Source organism: Sciurus vulgaris, assembly GCF_902686455.1.
Source record: "Sciurus vulgaris genome assembly, chromosome: 4".
NCBI lineage: Eukaryota > Metazoa > Chordata > Mammalia > Rodentia > Sciuridae > Sciurus > Sciurus vulgaris.
Genome location: NC_136464.1, coordinates 35,754,299 through 35,774,653, shown reverse-complemented (window position 1 = coordinate 35,774,653; position 20,355 = coordinate 35,754,299). Strand labels below are relative to the sequence as shown.

Sequence of the window (20,355 nt, the reverse complement as noted above, 5' to 3'; positions counted from 1 at the left end):
CCACCTCCCCACTCTGCTATCTTCCTTTTAGTTTTTCTTCTCTAGTTTCCATATGACAGAAACTATCTGACCCTTCACTTTCTTAGTTTGACTTTTTTGGCTTAACCTAATGTTCTCAAGTTCTATTCATTTTTATACAAATGATATAATTTCATTCTCTTTTATGAAAACCTGGTATTATTATTTTTGGGGAGTACCAGGGGTTGAACGCAGGAGCACTTGACCACTGAGCCATATCTCAAGCCCTATTTTGTATTTTATTTAAGGGCAGGGCCTCACTTAGTTGCTTAGCACCTCGCTTTTGGTGAGGCTGGCTTTGAACTTGTGATCCTCCTGCCTCAGCTTCCCAAGCTGCTAGGATTACAGACAGGTGTGCGTCATTGCACTGGACAAAAAACCAGTATTCTTAATTGAGTCCTGTTAGGTTAAGAAATAGCAGGGTAAATAATAGAAATAACTTTCTTTAGGAGTATTTTTCATTTTTGGGGGGGAATAAACAATTTAAAAATTACTATTTAATAGTTCCCTGGTTATAAAATATACAGTTCATGTAACTTTTCTGTTTTTCAGAAACCTTTTCCCAAAAAGAACAAAGGAACTCAAATCGGTTGTCCATAGTGCTCCTGGTTGGAAATTATTTGGTAAAGTCCCTCCCAGAGAGAATCTTCAGAAAACTTCCAGAATCATTCAGCAGGTAAATACTAATATATGACTATGTACTTTACCATCGATTTTTAAGCATTCTTTTTGTTAATGACCATATTCATTTTTATTTTTCTAGATACAAACTTTTAGGATCATAAATATTTATAGTAATCTTATTTTTAAAAAAAAAAGGCCACAATATTCTGATTATATTTTATGGTTGTGATAATTCTTTAAAGTAGCAGAACATTGATTTTCTTTCCCAATTATTCTTTAGATAGCTTAAAAAAAAACTTAGTCAATCATTCTCACCAGATACTTTGACTTCCACTTGCACTTGATAACATTTGCCAGTTGTACAGATTTTATGAATATTGCTAGCTGTGAACTGATGATAGAGTAAAAAGCAAAAGTTGAGTAGATTATGCGGTCAAATTCTGTCGTTTTTCTAGTGTTCTGTCTAAAGGAAGGATTTTTGAAAAGAGTTGCCACACAGTCTGTTTCTAGCAATTCAGAAACCAGTGCTTCTAATAGTTATATTAATATCCACATTTTTGAGTTGTTAAGACTTTCAAATCTTATTTGACTCCTGAACTTGTGTTTCTCAGTACTGGATCAATGAAACTGGATCAGTTTGAATTCATAGAAGTTATTGCTTTGAATTTCGTAGAAGTTGTTGCTTAGAAGAAGATACATAATGAATTTCCTGTTTTTCTCCTGAATTGCAAGATTTAACATAGCTAACACCTATAAAAAGAATCACATTAAGGCAATAATCATCATTCAAATTGGGAAAAAAAAATTTCCTCTAAGGAAATAATATAGAGAAGTAATTTTTATAACATTGTTTAAAAACATTGTAGTTAATTTTGGGCTAGGGAGATAGCTCAGTCGGTAGAAGGCCCTGGGTTCAATCCCCAGCACTGCAAAAAAAAAAACACCCAAAAATATTGTAGTTAATTTTATTTACAGCTAATTGAAATAGTGAAAAGCTTATTTAACTGCTGGGATGTAAAACTAGAGTGTTGTCATTCCTAGACTGACCCAGGTACCCTGGTGTGCAGCAGTTTACGCACAGGGGAATCATGGGATATTTACTTTTTATGCTAAGTTCAGTGTTACTCCACATCCATCAGATATGGTGAAGACTGGTAACCTGAAGAAGTACATAGTTTCAACACTAAGTGGTACTGCATGCTTTTTTGTGGCATCATATCTTTGTGACTGGTTTTTCTTAGGTTACTATGATAAAAAGCAAATACTGTATAGAAGTTAGTATGGGACAGAAAACAAGGGTGATGGTGTATAATCTGATTTCAGAGTTTGAGAAATTGTATGGTATATGATAGGCATACACACCCCATTAGTAATTTATTCTGGTTATTTAAGAATGAAATAAAACTTTGAACTTATGTGTATTTCTTTTAAATGTTTGCTTAGTGGTAAGATATTAATTCTTATTAGATTGTTTGGATTTAAATACTTATTAAACAGAACTATTATTCTTTCTTTTGACTTAGGAGGTGCTGTTAAAAAAATGTTGAGGGCTAGGGATATAGCCCAGGTAGAGGGCATGAGGTCCTGGGTCCTATCCCAGCTTGAGGGAAAAAAAATTTACTGAGACACTAAGGGACTTGTTAACCAACAAAGGTTGGGAACCTCTGCTATTTTGACATCTTAAATTTTACCTCCTCTTTTTTATTTTAAAGTCTGAAAGTAACTGGTGTCTAGAATTTTTCCAGAAGACCAAGTTCGCCCTCTCGAGGCCAAACAGTATTCTTACTATTGAAAATTATAAAGGTATTGACTTTTTGGCGATTTATAGTATTTTCTTACTATGAGTCTCTAAGTCACGTACTGGTTGAATTACTGTTTTCTTTGGTGATATTCTGTTGTTTTCATTTTTGGGAAGCTAAGGCCTTACATTTCTCTCTTTTAAATATATATTGTATGAAATTTGATGAGTGGTCAGGTAAAAAAACCACTGTTATTTGTATGAGAAGAAGTGAAATTAAAATATGGTTGCCATCCTCTACAGCCCCTTCTCTGGACCTTTCAGATGATAATTTCTCCACTTATTTTAATTTTTGAGCTTTCCAGTTGTCTGTATTTTTGGTGTATTTTTCATATTTGTTTGTTGTCTTGTTTGTTGTCGATGGATAGTCAGACCCCTTTCCATATGTATTGCTTTCATCATGTGACGGAGCATGTTCCTGCCCCTCTCTTTCTGCTTTCTCAGTCTTACTGGTGTGAGTTCTGTGCTTCTCATTTGTCTAGCTTTGCTGTCGTCTTCCCTGCAATTGCCATTTTTAAAGTGGGCATGTTTTTTTTCTTCATAGCGATGGTAAATTTGCAACTTTGACTCTGTTCCAACTTGAAAACACTTTCTCAGCTTTGAACTTTGAATTCTGTAAAATATTATAAATATAAAACTTTATTTAAGATTCTTTATCATGTACTCCTTTCAAGTGGATTTTATATGTTTAGAATCTGAAGTTTAAAAAAGGAACACATTACCAGTGAAGTCATGAAGAATACTAATCTGTCATATTTTAAGGTAGGGTCTTTATCTGTTAAGACTGTGAGAAACAAAGAGGTAGCTAACAATTCAGGTGTAAAACTGCCTGAAAAAATGAATAGGGGCTAGAAGTACTAAGGTCAAAAGAAATGCCTTTGAACTTTCTATATGCCTCACTTGCTTTTTGAGTGGCAAAACATAAGATTTATTAGGATATTGAAGTGGTAATATTATTTCATTGTACAATAATTTTTAAAGCAAGTATTCAGAAAGAATTTGCTATATTCTGAAGTATGAGTATAATGATTATTGGGCCAGAATTCTGTTTTTAAATTTTTGATGGAAAACCTCTATAAGATTATACACTCAGTAAATAGGAAAGTAAGATTTGGTTTATATAATTTTTCTCTATTAATTACTAATGGCATAACATGATTTTATTTTCTTTATAAAATATAAAACATTAAATGATAATGTACCTCATTTGTATTTCCTGTCACATTTTTTAGGCTTTTTAAAATTCATTTTTTGTATTAAAAACATGTATAATTATTTTCAAATATGTATACTTTTACATATGGTATTATATCTAATTTTCTCCAGTTTATTTTAAGAACAATATCACCATATATATAATATTTATTTTTATATGAAATTTGTGTTTTACATAACTTTTCAGAGATACACAAAATTTCTAAGTGAAAGCTGGTTATACATTTTTAAAATATTCATATGGTAAATTTTATTAAAGGCCTGGTCAATTTTAGTTCTTTCAATGTTAACAATAAAAAAACATAAAAAACATTTTAGGATGATAGCCAAGTCACACTGACTGAAGTTTGGCATTTAACTTTATGATCAATTCCCAAATCACAACAATATTTATGGTATTATTTTTTGAGGATTATCACATGTGTTCTCTTGCAGGTATGAAATTCCTGCTTGTGGTCTTTTGAACCAGTTGGTGAGCCATGATAAAAATTGCATCTATTAAATATAAATAGTACTTCAGTTATATTTTAGTTCAGTTGACCTGGGTTTTTGGTTTTGATAGAAAGTTGGAATATAGATAATTTGTTTTCTAACCTTCAAACTGCAAGTGAGAATAATTTCAAATGAGCCATGTTATATATAATTATAATACAATTACATTCTAGAGTGAGTATACACTATTTATGCCAAACTGACATTCTTTCAGCAGAAAATGAACATCATTTCTTTCGGGTTAGACACTATTTTCATATTGGTATCCTTCATATAAAAACGAGATTGTAGTACTTAGATGACAGTGCAAGGTTTTCAGCACAAATGCTATTCTGAGTTAGTTAAATTTTAGTTGAGTAGTTAAATCACTTTCACACAACTTGACAGGCAAGAATAAAAAGTTTTTTTTTTTAAGATACTAATTTCTTAATCTGAGCACAGTCTGTCCAAAAGTAGAATTCTCCTCAGTTAAACCTTTGATTTTGAAATTTTTGAACTTTTAAGAACATTAACATAGACGACCATATATGTGCCCTGGGAGTAATAGTTAACACTTTGAAAGTGTTAGAGTTAACTTTTCTGGTTATTAATGTTATTTGTGTTTATAGTATTATAATATTTGAAAATAAGTTCATTGGTTATGCTCTTGGTGTAAAATTTGGCTAAGTCCTACAAAAATAAAGTGCTTTATTCATCATTGTTAAATTGTGGAGAGGCTGGACTGTTTTCAGAATTTATTCTTGAAAAGTTCCTCAAAGTATTATACCCTTGTGTGTTTTGTTTTCCCCTTTTTTTTTACCTAATCTGTTGTCACCTTGAAAGGTAGTGAATAACTACCTTTGTAGCTCCATGTGTGTTCTTTATTCAGAATTGATAAATTATGCATATCCTACGTATGAATAAATTAACTTTCAAAAAAGGTTAATTTGTATGTTCTGAAGATTGAGAGATGAACTCGTAACAATTCTGGCCCTGTGCTTCTGGGACAGTGGAGATGTATCAGCCTCAAAAGAGAAGCTTAAATTAATTAAAGAAGACAGAATTCAAAACATTTAAGTTTCCTCATGTTAGGCTAGAATTTTGAGGGAAATGTTTTCCTATTATCAGAAACAGAGACTTAGAAATAATTTGTAGTTAGAAAATACTCTGAGGACCTGTTGTTTGATTATATGCATGCAGTTGATTATGAAACTTAAAATTTGATTCATTCTGTCTTTATCTTAGTTTTGTTTATTATGTCAGCCTTCAAATTAAAATAAACAAACAAAATTGTGCTAATAACTGCCAAAATGAAGTTTACTGAGGCTCTCCTGTATATACCAGAAAACAATGAAGTGCTAAAAGTCCCTTAAAGTAGTACACCTTTTATGTTTTGTTTTCGTATTTATTTACCTAATCTTGTGTCACCTTAAAAAGGCCCAAGATTTCAGTTAAATTTGAAATGTGGTATGGTTTTTATCTCCCCTAATTTGATTCTGAAATAAAATTTAGGATCAGCAAAGGTATCATAATTGGCTATACCCTTTTGACTCCAAGCATGATATTTTCCCTACTTTGGATGAAGTGGTGTTAGAGAGTTCTTTTATCTTGGGCAGATTTTTTTTTTTTTTTTTTTTTTTTTTTTAATGGTACTGAGCATTGAACTCAGGGGTGTTATACCACTGAGCTATCCCCAGTCCTTTTTAATTTTTATTTTGAGGCAGAATCTTGCTAAGTTACTGAGACTGGCCTCAAACTTGCAATCCTCCTGCCTCAGCCACCTGAGTCACTGGGATTACAGATGTGCACCACCACGCCCTGCCAGATATGGCATTGAGATCTTAGAAACATGGAGAGTTTCTTTTGTTTCTGAAACATTCTTTTGGCTCTCTGTAAACTGTTTACAGCATATAGGAATGGAGGGTTTACTTACTAATGTGGTTTAACACTAACCCTTCAAGGGTAGTGTTCCCATTGTTCACTAAACCTTCAATCAAGTCAGTACATGGATATTAGTGTATATATTAGGATATTTTACTTTTTTATTCTTCCTCTTTATTTCTTGGGAGAAAATCTACTATTCATTCTTTCTTCCCAATCCCCATATTTTACTTCTTTAAGAAATATTTAAAGGTTCCTGCTATACCTTCTTTCTTGTATATCTCTTCAGGTATAGAACACAAGTCATCAGAATGTGGTGGAATGTGCTAGCAACTCAGGGTGTGACCTCAACGTTTGTAAACTCTAGGCCTTTCCTTTAGCAGAACCTGAAGAACAAAATTTTTAAACTCATCCTGGATTCTTCTTTAAGATCATCTGGCTTTCATTTTTAATGAATACATAATTTATTTAACAAATATTGACTATGTATAATACAGTAGAGATTGTTTAAGTTCTTGATATATAAATAAAAATGAGACCTAACCTTTGAGTTAGAAAGCAGAGTGAGAAAGGAATTGGGATACCCATTTCCCCTTTTTGGGTATACCTCCAGTGACCTACTTCCTTTGTATTGTCTTTGCCCTTTGTGAAAGATCATTTGGCTATATTTATGTGGGTTTATTTCTGGGATCTATGTTCTGTTCCATTGACCTCTTTGTCTGTCCTTTAACCAGTGCTGTACTGTCTTGATTATTGTAGTTTTAGAAGTCTTGAATTTGGGTAGTGTCAGTCCTCTTGACTTATTTTCTCATTCATGAGTTGGCTATTCAGGGTGTTTGACTCTCTAAACAAAGTTTATAATCAGAATGTCATTCACAGAGTAACCTGCTTGGATTTTCTCTGAAATTGTGTTGAATGTATAGATCAATTTGTGAAGAATTTATGTCTTGACAAGATTGAGCCTTTGTGTATCCATAAACATGGAATCTCTCTCCATTTATGTAGTTCTTTTCAGTATCTTTTATCAATTTTGTAGTTTTCCCATGGGATGCAGTATGTATTTTGTGTGTGTGTGTGTGTGTGTGTGAGATTTATACCTGTATCATTTTTCTGATACAAGTGATTGATTCGTGTACATTGAACTTGTATCCTGTAACTTTGGTGTAAGTGCTGTATTCCAGGAATTTTGTTGTTGTTGTCATTGATTCTTTTGGACTTTTTCCATGGGTGATCATATCATCTATGAACAAAAGCAGTTTATTTCTTCCTTCTCAACTAGTATAAACTTTTATTTCCTCTTCTTGTTTTACTGCATTAGCCAGGGATTTCAGAACAATGTTTAAAAGTATTGGTGAGAGGAGACATTTTGTTTATTCTTGATCTTTGTGAGAAAACTTTTAGTGTCACTATTGAGTATAATGCTAACTGCAAGGGATTTTTTTGTAGATTTTTTTAAATCGAGTTAAGGAAGTTCATTCTATACCTACTTTGTTGAGAGTGTTTATCATGAATGAGTATTGGATTTTATCAGATGCTTTTTTTTTGCATCTTATTCTTATGACCATGTATTTTTTTCCTTCATTAGCTTATTGATGTGATAAATTACACTAATTGATTAGGTTACTTTGTATACCTGGGGTAAATCCCACTTGACTGTGGTGTATAATTCTTATATACATTGTTGAATTTAGTTTGCTAATGTTTTGTTGAGGATCTTTGCATTTTTGTTCATGAGAGATAATGGTCAATAGAGTTCTATTTTTTTTTTTTGTAATGTCTTTGGTTTTGTTATTATAATATTGGCTTTATTAAATGAGTTAAGAAATAGTCTCTGCATTTTCACTCAATTCAAAGAAGATTTTTTTCTTTGTCATTTGGAATATCATTCTGACTTTGCAGACCCCATGAATGTATCTCCCGGACACATAGATCCTCTGATTACACATTGATAAGTTACACAAGGATCTAAGATTTTTATCTTTAATTCATTACAGTCTAACCAGGTTCATTGGCACAGGCCTGTAACTCCAGTTACTCAGAATGTTGAGGCAGGAGGATTGCAAGTTTGAGGCCAACCTGGGTAACCTTTTTTCAAAATAAAAAAGTCTGAGGTATGTGTAGCTAGCTCAGTGGTAGAGTACACGTGACTCATTCATGAGGCCCTGGGTTCAATTCCCAGTATTCCCCAAAGATTTATTACAGTCTACCTTCAAATAATATTAAAGCATTCAAGTGTATTATAAGAACTTAACGATAGTATACTGCCATTATCTCCCTTCTGATTTTTGTTCTCTAGACTTCATAATATAATTACATATTTTGGTTTTAAATAGTCAAATTTCTCTAAAAATTAAAACAATGAGTAAAAATGTTTATCCATACTTATTATTTTTGTTATTTATGTTTCTTCATTTAAATTTCACATTTCCATGTGATTCACTTTTTCTGCCTGAAGAATTTCCCTTAAAATATCTTGCATATCTACAGACAATAACTTCTCTTAGCTGCCCAGCATGGTGGCACATGCCTGTAATCCCAGTGGCTCAGGAAGCTGAAGCAGGAGGATGGTGAGTCAAAGCCAGCCTCATCATCGTAGTGAGACCCTGTCTCTAGATAAAAAATAATAATTTAAAGAAATGGCTGGGGATATAGCTCAATGGGAAAGCACCCTGAGTTCAATCCACAGTACCCTGCTGCAGAAAAAAAAAAATAATATCTTAGCTTTTACTTGTCTGAAAATACTTTTATTTCACATTCATGTTTGAAAGATATTTTCTCTTGGTATAAGATTCTGTCAACAGGTTTGGTGTTATTTCCCCTTTCCCCTTCAGGAATTTAAAGATTTTTCTATTGCCTTTTTAAAAGTTTTTTTTTTTATTTGTTCCTTTTAGACATACATGACAGTAGATTGCATTTTGACATATTATACATACATGGAGTATAACTTCCCATTCTTGTGGTTGTACATAATGTGGAGTTATACTGGTTGCATATTCATATATGAACATAAGAAAGTTATGTTTGATTCATTCTACTGTCTTCCCTATTCCTGTTACCCCCTCTTTCTTTCATTCCCCTTTGTCTAATCCAGTGAACTCTGTTCTTCCCTCCCCACACCTTATTGCATATTAGCTTCAGCATATCCGCAAGAACATTTGGCCTTTGGTTTTAGGGGATTAGCTTATTTCACTTAGCATGATAGCCCCCAGTTCCATTTATTTACCAGCAAATGCCATTATTCCATTCTGCTTTATAACTGAGTAATATTCTATCATATATATTTTCTTTATTCATTCATCTGTTGAAGGGCATGTAGGTTGGTTCCACAGCTTAGTTCTTGTGAATTGAGCTGCTATAAACATTGACATGACCAAGTCACTATAGTATGCTAATTTTAAGTCCTTTAGGTATATGCTAAGGTCTGGGATAACTGTCAAATGGTGGTTCCATTCCAAGTTTTCTGAGGAATGTCCATATTGCCTTCCAGAGTGGTTGCACCAGTTTATTCTATTACTTTTTGACTTGCATGATTTCAGAGAAGTCCGTAGTCATTTTCACATTCAGTTCTTTTTATATAATTACTTTTTTCCTCTTCTAAGGTTTTCTTTTTAACATGCTTTCATCAATTTGATTATGAAATTAAATTTTTAACTTTAATTTTTAGAGAAATTTGACTATTTAAAACCAAAATATGGGCCGCCGCCACCAGCGCAGCTGTGCCAGACCGCGAGCACCCGGCCGCCCGCCCCGCCCCGCCCCGCCCCGTCCGGTCCCGTCCCCTCCGGTCCAGTCCGCCGCGTCCTCGGACTTGTTCCAACAATCTGTTAAAACATGGTGGATTACTATGAAGTTCTAGGCGTTCAGAGACATGCCTCTCCCGAGGATATCAAAAAGGCATATCGGAAACTGGCACTAAAGTGGCATCCAGACAAAAATCCTGAGAATAAAGAAGAAGCAGAGAGAAAATTCAAACAAGTAGCTGAGGCATATGAGGTGTTATCAGATGCTAAAAAAACGGGACATCTATGACAAGTATGGCAAAGAAGGCTTAAATGGTGGAGGTGGAGGTGGAAGTCATTTTGGCAGTCCTTTTGAGTTTGGCTTCACGTTCCGGAACGCAGATGATGTCTTCAGGGAATTTTTTGGTGGAAGGGACCCGTTTTCGTTCGACTTCTTTGGTTTCCTGTGTTTGATGCTTGCTGGGTAACCTTCCTGAGAGGTCAGGGTCAAGTGTGCTCCCGCCACCATTTCTTCCATGCACTGAGGGGTACACACATCTTGTGCTTACCTCCTTCACTGATTGGAGCACAGTTGAAGACACTGAACACCTCTGGCAGACCCCAGGAGGGAAGAAGGAAGAGCAGTGTGTCTACCAGTAACACCAAGGAGACAAGTGGAGCCCTTGCTTGTCAAGGGCATGAAGAGGAGCGGGCTACCACTGGATCTGAAGACCCATTTGAAGACTTTTTTGGGAACCAAAGGGGTCCCCCAGGAAGTAGAAACCAAGATGCAGGCTCATTTTTCTCTGCTTTTAGTGGATTTCCATCATTTGGAGGTGGATTTTCTTCATTTGATACAGGATTTACTTCATTTGGGTCACTAGGTCACGGTGGCCTTACTTCATTCTCTTCTACATCATTTGGCGGCAGCGGGATGGGTAACTTCAAATCTATATCAACTTCTACCAAAATAGTAAATGGCAGAAAAATCACTACAAAAAGAATTGTCGAGAATGGTCAAGAAAGAGTAGAAGTTGAAGAAGACAGCCAGTTAAAGTCCTTAACGATAAATGGTAAGGAGCAGCTGCTACGCTTGGATAACAAGTAATTCAACGCACACATTTAACAGAAATGTTAAACTATAACAAGCACCATTTGAGGATTAACAGGAACATTTTTTTGAAGATTTCAGACGAACTCAACTTTCAGTATAATTGTACCTAACCTAAAGTATTTATAAACAGCTCATCGGAGCCCCTATTTGTCATAGACTTTTGAGTTTATTGTTGGGACCACACAATAGGACCATTTTTTTTTTGTCTTTAAAATTGTTGTAATCTCTGTATGCACTTTGCTTTTTTATTAAACGTAATCCAAGGTGAGCCTTGACTTTGAGTAGTGCTAGGACAAGATTGTATTCTAACACCAGCATGGATCTGCTTTCCATTGTGTTTGACATGTGAGCCAAGTAGTGTCAGCCTGCTGTGAGCTAACATTGCCAGGATGAATCTCCTGTAGAAATAATTTGTCCCCCCACCCCCCGCCAGTATTTAGTAATGAAAGATATTAATGCATTAATGGTAATACATTTCTGGTTTAATATAAACTTAAGGATGTTTTCTAGTTATGCATGAATGCTGGCAACTTAGTAACGTTTTGACAATTGTTTAAATATGTAATGTTAAGCTTAGGTTTAAAAAAGCTGGTAAACTGGGTCTTTGTCATTTGCTTTAAAAAAAAAAAGAAAAAAAAAAAAACCCAAAATATGTCCTTTGGTGTGGTTTTATCTGTATTCTGATTAGAATTTGGTTAATTTCTTGGGTCTGCAGATATAGTTATCACAAAAGTTAGAAAAATTTCAGCCATTATTTCCTCAACTATTTTTCTCCCCAGCTGCAGCTACACATGCTTTATGCTACTTTATATTACTCTCTAAAATTCTGCTTGTACTTTTCCAATATATTCTCTTTCTGTGCTTAATTTTGGATAGTTTCTACTGCTTTATCCTTAAATTCATGATAATTCTATAATTTCTAATATTCAAGATCTGAAATTTTTACTGGAGATGTTAATTGTAGAAAAAACAGTGCAAAAGAAAGTAAGCTTATCGACAATTTCTTAGTTGTGGGGTAAATTAGTTCTAAAGAAAGTTATTCTCAACCTGAACTAAAAAAAAAAAATGTTCATAATATAAGCCATAAAAGATTCATACAGCTACACATGCAACTTTACTGCTGGACAGAATAAAGTCATGCATTATTTAGCATTCAACAATCTAAAATTTACAATATCTGGTATCCAACAAGCAGACCTTCTGGAGGGTTTCTCTTCAATGTCTATGTATTCAGTGATGACTTTCCATTCTGGTTATTGGCAATGTGAATAATTCTTAGCCCTGCATGAGCTCTGAGATCTGTTTGGTTACAGATACCCAATAATTCTTTCCCCAGAATTTTTTTTCCCCCAGCTTTGTAGTGTTTCACTTTATACATGCATTGATTGGTGTTCAGATAAAAGGCTGAATAGGACTGCTAGATTATTTTCTGGTGCTCTTTCTTAGTGGAGGACTTTTTTTCCTACTATTCTGTGTCAAAAATTCTAGTACCCTTTTCCTTTTCAAAGGAACAGCCAGCTTTGTTTGGGTTTCCACTTCCGACCTGATGTTCAGAATTGCTCCCAGAGGGCTGGGATGTAGCTCAGCAGCAAAGCATTTGCCTCTAATTTGCAAAGCCCTGCATTGAACCCCTAGTTACAGAAAAGACAAGATTAAGAACCACACACATAAAAAAAGTGAGGGTTGGGGTGAATGTAGCTCAGCAGCAAAACACTTGCCTTGTAATCAGAAAGAATTCCACTAGAATTTTTGCCAGACCCCACAGTAGTTATGATCATTAGGCTTACCTTGTTTGTATCCCCTTTGTCAGGAATGGCAGATGTTGTCTTCAGTGAGAAAGCTGTTGTGAATTACCCAATTCACTAAGTAGAAGTCTGTACTTCCTTTCTGAAGAAAAGAATATTTTTTTCAATGCTGGGGATCCAGTCCTTGCACATGGTAGGCATGTGCTGTACCACACCCATAGTCCCCTTCCTTTGTTGCCAATTTGTATATATAACTTTTAGGAATGTAGATGAAAATGAAATACTTATTTAAATGTTTAATTATATATTCAAAACATATGGTAGAGTGCATTCCTGAGACAGTAGTAAAGAATCAAAGACTCTGGTGCTCATAAACTTTAATCAAACAGATTCCAAAGTTAACTAACTGTATAGAATATTTGTTCTAAAACCTGATGAATTCACCTGTTTGAGTTGGATTTTCTGTTTTTTGTAATAAAAAAAATCTGAGTTAATAAATAGTAATCAATTTTGAAATTATTGATATGTGATATTTTGCTGTTTCTGAAATAATTCACAATTCTAATCACCTTAGAATGACATCTTTAATAATTTGTTCATCAAGTACTTGATCTACTCAAGGTGTAGAAATCTATACCATTTCAAATAAGAATGGATTAATACCATGTTTTTAAGTTTTAAATTATTGTCCTCTAGAAACTTACAGCATTGTTTTGTAAGCATGTATGTTGGGAAATGGTACAATTCATCTTCTTTCATGTGAAAAATATTTGAGTGGTTGTTCTCTACAAAGTCATTCTTTAGGCAGATACATAAATGATATTCTAGCTGCTTCACTTTGAGTTGCATTCTATATTAAATATGTACTTATGTTGTTAATTTTTTATGAAAGACTACTTTTATCAAAGCTTGGCTTTTCCCAAACTTTCATTTTTTTCCTCCAATTTGTTCATGAAGTCTAAATATTTTTGCCAGTGAAAAGCTCCATTATTTAACCTATTCCTTTCCAACCTTATTTTCCATTTTTCCTATTCAGTGGGATTAATGTGTTTTCCTGACCTATGTCTTTGGTTGTTCCCCCTTGCTGATTCCTTTTCAATATTTTCTATGTATTTAAATAACATTTATCATTTTTTGTCTTGTTCTGATGCCACCTCTTTATTTAAACTTTGTCTGTTACCAGCCATGAGTGATCTCTCACACAGTACATCATATTTTTTTGTTGTAACTAATGTTCAACAGTACTGAATAAATTAAACAAATGCTCTTCATTTCTAGTCCAACCTTTTTAGGGGCGAACCTATTAATAATTTAATTACTTCATGTTTTTCTGTGCGTTATTTATACAGAATATGTATGAGTTAATTTCGTTTATTTCTTTTGGCTCTCTAGTGGAGAGCATAACTCGGTAGGCTTAATGATATTTGTTTAATTTTTTTGGCAATATTTCAGGAATTGGTGATGGGTGTCTCATATTACAGCTTACAGAAAACACACATACTGCCTGGTGGTCTCTTTGTAATATTTATTTATTTATTCTTTTTTTTTTATTTATTTTTATTGTAAACAAATGGGATACATGTTGTTTCAGTTTGTACACGGAGTAACAGCATACCATTTGCATATTCATACATTTACATAGAGTAATGATGTTTGATTCATTCCGTTATTTTTTTCCTTCCCCCCCCAGCCCTCCCACCTCTCTTTTCCGTCTATACTCTTTGTAATATTTAGATGGATCAGTGATTCAGGTATTGTCAGCCTGATTCATATCTCTGAACTTTGAGTCCTTTCCCTTTTTTTCTTTCTCCTCCTCCTCTTCTTCCTCCTCTTCCTCCTCCTCTTTTCTTCTTCTTCCTCCTCTTCTTCTTCTTTTGTTTTGGTGCTGGGGTTTGAACCCTCACATATGCTCTACCATTCAGCTATACCTCATAGACCTAGTTCCTGAGTCTTTCACTGAATGATTTCTGTCAATCTCTTTCTTGTTAATTGTCATAAATGGCTTCTTCACTGTTAATATAACAAGATAGTAGATATTTGAAAGCCAGGCACTGGAGATAGTCTGCCTGCTACATATGACTTTAGCAAGTGAGTGTACACCTTTTGTACCCATTTTCTTTATTTGAGGTGTCTGATAGGGTTGCTTAAGTATTAAATGTGCTAAATGTTCACAGTGCATGATACATAGTGTCAATCAGTACTAGTTGCTATTAATATATTGATTTAGAAGTTCGATTTGCTTTGTATGCATTTGGCACTTGTTTGCATGGAAAATGCTTTATGGATAATATGCGTTGAATTCAGTGAAACTGAGTCACAATGAAGGAAAATAAAATACTATTAAATTATACAAAATTTGAATTTTAACAAATCCTGTATTAATAGCAGAAGAATAATCTATTACTCTGAAATTGGTAAAAAAAAAAAAAAGAGAAAAGAAACATTGAACATTAGGATTATATCCTGGATGTTAGGAAAGAAAATTTTAAAAGACCAAAAAAAAGTGACCTGATGACTTTTGACTCTGAAAGGCTAATAGGTGTTCATAAACCTGGGCACATATAATTATGTTAAATAATTTGAGAAAGGAGAAATCTTAGTACACTTATGCAAGGGAACTCTCAGATTGAGTATAGACTTAGTATTTGGAAGCAGAGATGCAGAACTAAAGGTGAATGTTAAACAGTGATACAATCCTTCATAAACAGTGTCTAGAATCCCAAAATAAGCTGAAGTTTATAGAGAATTCCTAAGAAAACATAGGTCATTTAAAACATTTTATCTCAAATAAGATTAGGGTTCAGTATCACCAAATTTTTAAGAGGAATAGAACAATCAGTTCACATTTTGTAATCGTCTGATTCAGTAGGGAGAAATAATCTTTGAGTTGTAATACTAAGGATGGAGATGATGTAATACTAGAATAAAATTAATTATAGGTCATGGTAGTTAAGCCCCTAATAAGTGAAACATCTGACCGTTTTAAGCCATTTAATTTTCTTTGTATAAATTAATGTCTTCTCAAAGGTCTAGTCAACTTGTGTCACTCATAAAATCATTGAGTAATCTTTGTGAATTTCATGAAAATATAATTCATACTTGTTGCTGATCAGGTGCTCACTTGGTTTTTTTAGAAAGGGAAAACTGTGGGTTCTGTCAATTATAAGCTAGTAAATTTGTTACTAATCTTTGGCAAATAAATTTCATAAAGTTGTGAATGTTTATGAAAGAATGCTTAAATGGAAAATTGTAAATGAATCCATCAAGAACATATTATGGGACTGGGGATGTGACTTTGTGATAGAGCACTTTGCTAGAACGTATGAGGTCCTGGGTTTGATCCCAGCTCTGCCAAAAACAAAAACAAAATCTTGTATGCCTAGAATAAATACCATCACTTATTAGGGGGGAAAAAGGCCAGGCTTGGTGGTGCATGCCTGTAATCCCAGTGACTTGGGAGGCTGAGGCAGGAGGACTGTAAGTTTGGGGCCAGTCTCTTCAATTTAGCTCGAGATCCTTTTTCAAAACATAAAGGGGGAACCTGGGGGTGTAGCTCACTGGTAAAGTGACTGTGGATTCAATACCCAGTACCACTAAAGAAAATAAAGAGCATATTATGTCAAATTCTTTAATAGGATTATCGGTTTCAATAAATTAGAGAAACATTATAGAAAGTTTCTTAGTTCTAGTTAATTGTTTGGCGAGAGTTTGGGGCCATATATTTGGATAAGATGTGTTGGTAAAGTATAAAATATAGAGTAAGTAGTAGTTAGATGCAACAGAGGGTTAACAATCTAAAACCACCATTTTATTTGAGGTTCACTGTTACCCTGGAGAAAGCTCTTCAAAATATTATAACAGAATTGTCTGTATTCTGTCTCAACATTTCCATTCCTGAACTGACTAAAGCTTAAAAAAATAGATTTATCTGCTTATAGATTATTGAAAGCTGGATTTGGATATTTGATACTATAGAAGATAATAAAAAGCATGTCCTTAAATCCTTTCCTAATTGAGTATATTTCTGTCTTTCCTTCTCCTTACACACTTTGATACTTTGTATGCAAACAAATTCATAATTTAGGTTGCTTCAGGAAAATAATGACTTACTTTTTTATCTCCCTAATATTTTTACCAAATAAATGTATGACTTGTATATAGTTTTTTATTATAACATAATGTCTTTAATGTTACAGATTTAATACTGTGAACTGAAAATCTGTACATAAACTATATCTCATGTACTATAGGAATATGAAGCACGAACAGGAAGGACCTGTAAACCACCACCTCAGTCTTCAAGACGAAAGAATTTTGAATTTGAGCCACTTTCTACCACTGCCTTGATTCTTGAGGATCGACCATCGTAAGTATTTAGTGATCATCAGGAGCTCTATTATGTTTTAAATTTAGATTTAATTTTGTTCACTCTTTCACTTAAAATGTATCAATAAATCAGAGAAAGTAATTTTTAAAAAAATTTAAATCCCAATCATTTATCCTAAAATTATTAGGAGAGACCATATTAATGATATTAAATTCTTAGGCATATTTTCTAGAAATCTCTATGAGCCAATATATAAAAACAAAATCTTGGCTTTTGCTCGGTGTGGTACCTGTGGTCCTAGCTACTTGGGAGACTGAGGTGGGAGGATCACTTGAAACCACAAGTTCAAAACCAGCCTGGGTGCCAGGAACAGTGAGTGGAGCGTGCTTGTAGTCCTAGCAACTTGGGAGGCCAAGGCAGGAGGATCACAAAGTCAAAGCCAGCCTTAGCAACTTAGCAAGACTGTCTCAAAATGAAAAATTTTAAAAAGGGATGGTGTGTGGCTCAATGGAAACAAAAACAGCCTAGGCAACATATCAAGACCTCATCACAAAATCAGAAACAAAACTTGGTTCTTTATGTCTCTGTTTCAACATTCTGCTTCTTACCTTAATATTATGGGGAAATTATATTTTTTTCTTGACATTTGGTATGTACTTAAGATGTGCTTGTCCTTGCCCTTTATACCATGTAACTACTGAATGTCAGCCAGTTTGTATACTATTTTTTTTTTTATTCATTGTACACAAATGGGGTACAACTTTCGTTTCTCTGGTTATACATGGAGTCATATCATTTGCGTAATCATACATGTACATAGGGTAATGATGTTTGTCTCATTCTATTATCTTTCCTTCCCCCATCCTCTCCCCTCCCCTCATTTTCCTCTATACTATCCATCCTTCCTCCATTTTTGCCTCCCCTCCAACCCCCATTTTGTATCATCATCCACTTACTAGAGAAATCATTTGGCCTGTTATCAAGGATATGGGGAAGAAGGGCAGACTCATACATTGCATTGCTGGTGGGGTTGCAAATTGGTGTAACCACTCTGGAAAGCAGTATGGAGATTCCTTAGAAAACCTAGAATGGAACCACCATTTGACCCAGCTATCCCACTCCTTGGACTGTACCCAAAGGACTTAAAATCAGCATACTATAGTGATGCAGTTGGTATACTAGTAAGAATGTATTTTCAGTGCATTCTACTCAAAATGCATGTATATATATGTAAAGAGTACTTCTGCAAGGACTTTTCCTCAGCAGCTTCTGTTCAAACTCAGACTGATACACTGTTATTGATCAGTGTGGCCAAAGATTACTGTTTCAAAATAGCCAGTGTGATTCTCATTTTTGTCCTTAAAAACTTCCCCTTGCCTCAGCTGCTTCGAATATTCCCATAGTTCTTATGGCACATGCAGTACCAGTATGGCTCTGCTATTGTCATTGCAATGTTCTGTTTTCAAATAAATATCAGTATTTTTTTGGGGAAAAAAAAAGAATGTATTTTGAGGGGCTGGAGGTATGACTCAGTGATGGAGTGTGTACTTAGCATACACAAGGCCCTGGGTTCAGTCCCTAGTAAGAATCTAATCTTAATACCTAGAAAAACATCTTAAAGTCTTTTCTTCCCAGCTCTGAGCTTCTTTGTATTCTCTACAGTGCTGCTGTTCTTCAAAATATTATCTGATTTATTGTAATATAAATTATAATATACTCTCCCTAAAGCAAACCACTTGTTTCTTAACTCCTTTTATCCTACTTGGACTTTCAGGATCTATTATTTTTCTTTTATTAGATTTTTTTTCCTTCCAATGTGAAAATTCTTAGCCTTTCTTGTTTTTATTTTGGTTACATTCCTTCTGACTAAAGAAATGTGATTTTTTTTAATTTTTATTTTTTAATTTTTATTTATTATTTTATTTATTTATTTTTTTGGAGGAGGAAAACTTTGAGGGCTCACAGTTTCAAAGGTCTGAATCCACTGAAGGCCAGCTCCATTCCTGAGGGCCCAAGGTGAGGCTGAACATGGAGGAAGAGTGTAGCAGAAGGAAGCAGCTCACATCATGATTAGGAAGCTGAGAGAGACTCCACTTGCCAGATATAAATACAAACCCAAAGCCATACCCCGTTTCCTTCAGCCACACCCACCACTTCAGTTACCATGAGGTTACTCCCTATCAGGATTAAATCACTGATTGGGTTAAGACTCTCACAACCCAATCATTTCTCCTTTGAACCATCTTGCACTGTCTCACACACGAGCTTTTGGGGGACACCTCACATCATCCAAACTATAGCAGTTTCTTTCAATATTTAAGTAACTGCACAGGAGAAAGATCATGGTGGAAAGGCCTGGCATATCCACCTAAAGCAAGTGATCAAAGTTTAACACCCTCAGTAATGCACAAAGCAGAATCACTAGCCATCTGATGAGATGCAGCATTAAGATCACAGATGGACTGGCTTCATGGGCATGTGACATTTGCAGTCCCACGGGGACTCATGCCTACAAGCCCCAGGGTGGGGAAATGAACACTGATTTGTCACTGCCATGTCATCTTCAGACCCCACTCAAGTTTCACTCATTATCCCAATGACACTCTTTACAGCTAAAGGACCCAACATAGAAACCTGCATGGCAGTTTCTTGTCATGAGTCTCTGGTCTCCTCCAACATGAAACAGTTCCTTGATCTTCCAGTGACTTTTATGACGTAGGCTCTGTTGAAGAGTGCAGGCTACTGCTTTTGCAGAATACCCACCAATTTGGTTTTGTGGATGTTTCGTCATGGTCAAATTCAGGTTATGCAATGTTGGCAGGAATATTTCAAAAACTGTGCTGGGCCCAGGATCAGCTACTTTTTAGGCAGTGCTCACTGCAGAATGAAAATGTAGATCTGTATTAAAAATAACTGAGAATTCCAAGAAGAATTGTGATTTTGATACAACTCTTTGATTTGATAATTATATTAATTTTTACATTGTCAAAAAGCTTGACAATGAGTATATGAGTTATATGAGTTATGAGTATATGTGAAAGTTTTATTTCAGGCTTACTGTGAGATAAAAATGAAGCAGGCCAGTTCAGCTTTCTTGTTGGAGACATTTATAATGAAGCAAGAATGGTTAGAGAAAGCAAGAGAAGAATATTTGGTTAAAACTCTTTAGACTCTTGACTGTCAGCTGAGTAGGTAGATAAATTAAGTCCCAGAAGAGCTTTCCTAAGCTTATTAAAATTCATCCAGAATGTTTTATACTTTTTAGTAAGAATAATAATTTCTTCTCAGAAAGCATTTATGAAAATACCAGAGAAAGTTCTGTTCTAGTCAATGTTTCTTTACACCACACTCTTATATCACACCTCTCTTTTATTTCCTATCATAGTGCATTGTTCATGTTATTATGCTCACTTGGAAAGCCTTTATCTTATTTCTACTTCTCA

The 20,355-nt window shown here is 34.4% G+C and overlaps 1 protein-coding gene and 1 pseudogene across 2 annotated transcripts in view; both read left to right on the top strand.

Annotated features, from left to right (window-relative positions):
* TBC1D12 (TBC1 domain family member 12) overlaps positions 1–20,355 on the top strand; it is a 79,753-nt gene that overhangs the window by 28,485 nt on the left and 30,913 nt on the right. Inside the window, exons 2-3 of the mRNA XM_079138695.1 lie at positions 571–694; positions 16,836–16,951. Coding sequence (XP_078994821.1) covers positions 571–694; positions 16,836–16,951 — 240 coding nt within the window. The remainder of the gene's footprint in view (positions 1–570; positions 695–16,835; positions 16,952–20,355) is intronic.
* Positions 9,785–11,357, top strand: LOC306660454 (dnaJ homolog subfamily B member 6-like; annotated as a pseudogene). The gene is made up of 2 exons (XR_013766627.1): positions 9,785–10,185; positions 10,458–11,357. The product of XR_013766627.1 is annotated as a dnaJ homolog subfamily B member 6-like (transcript).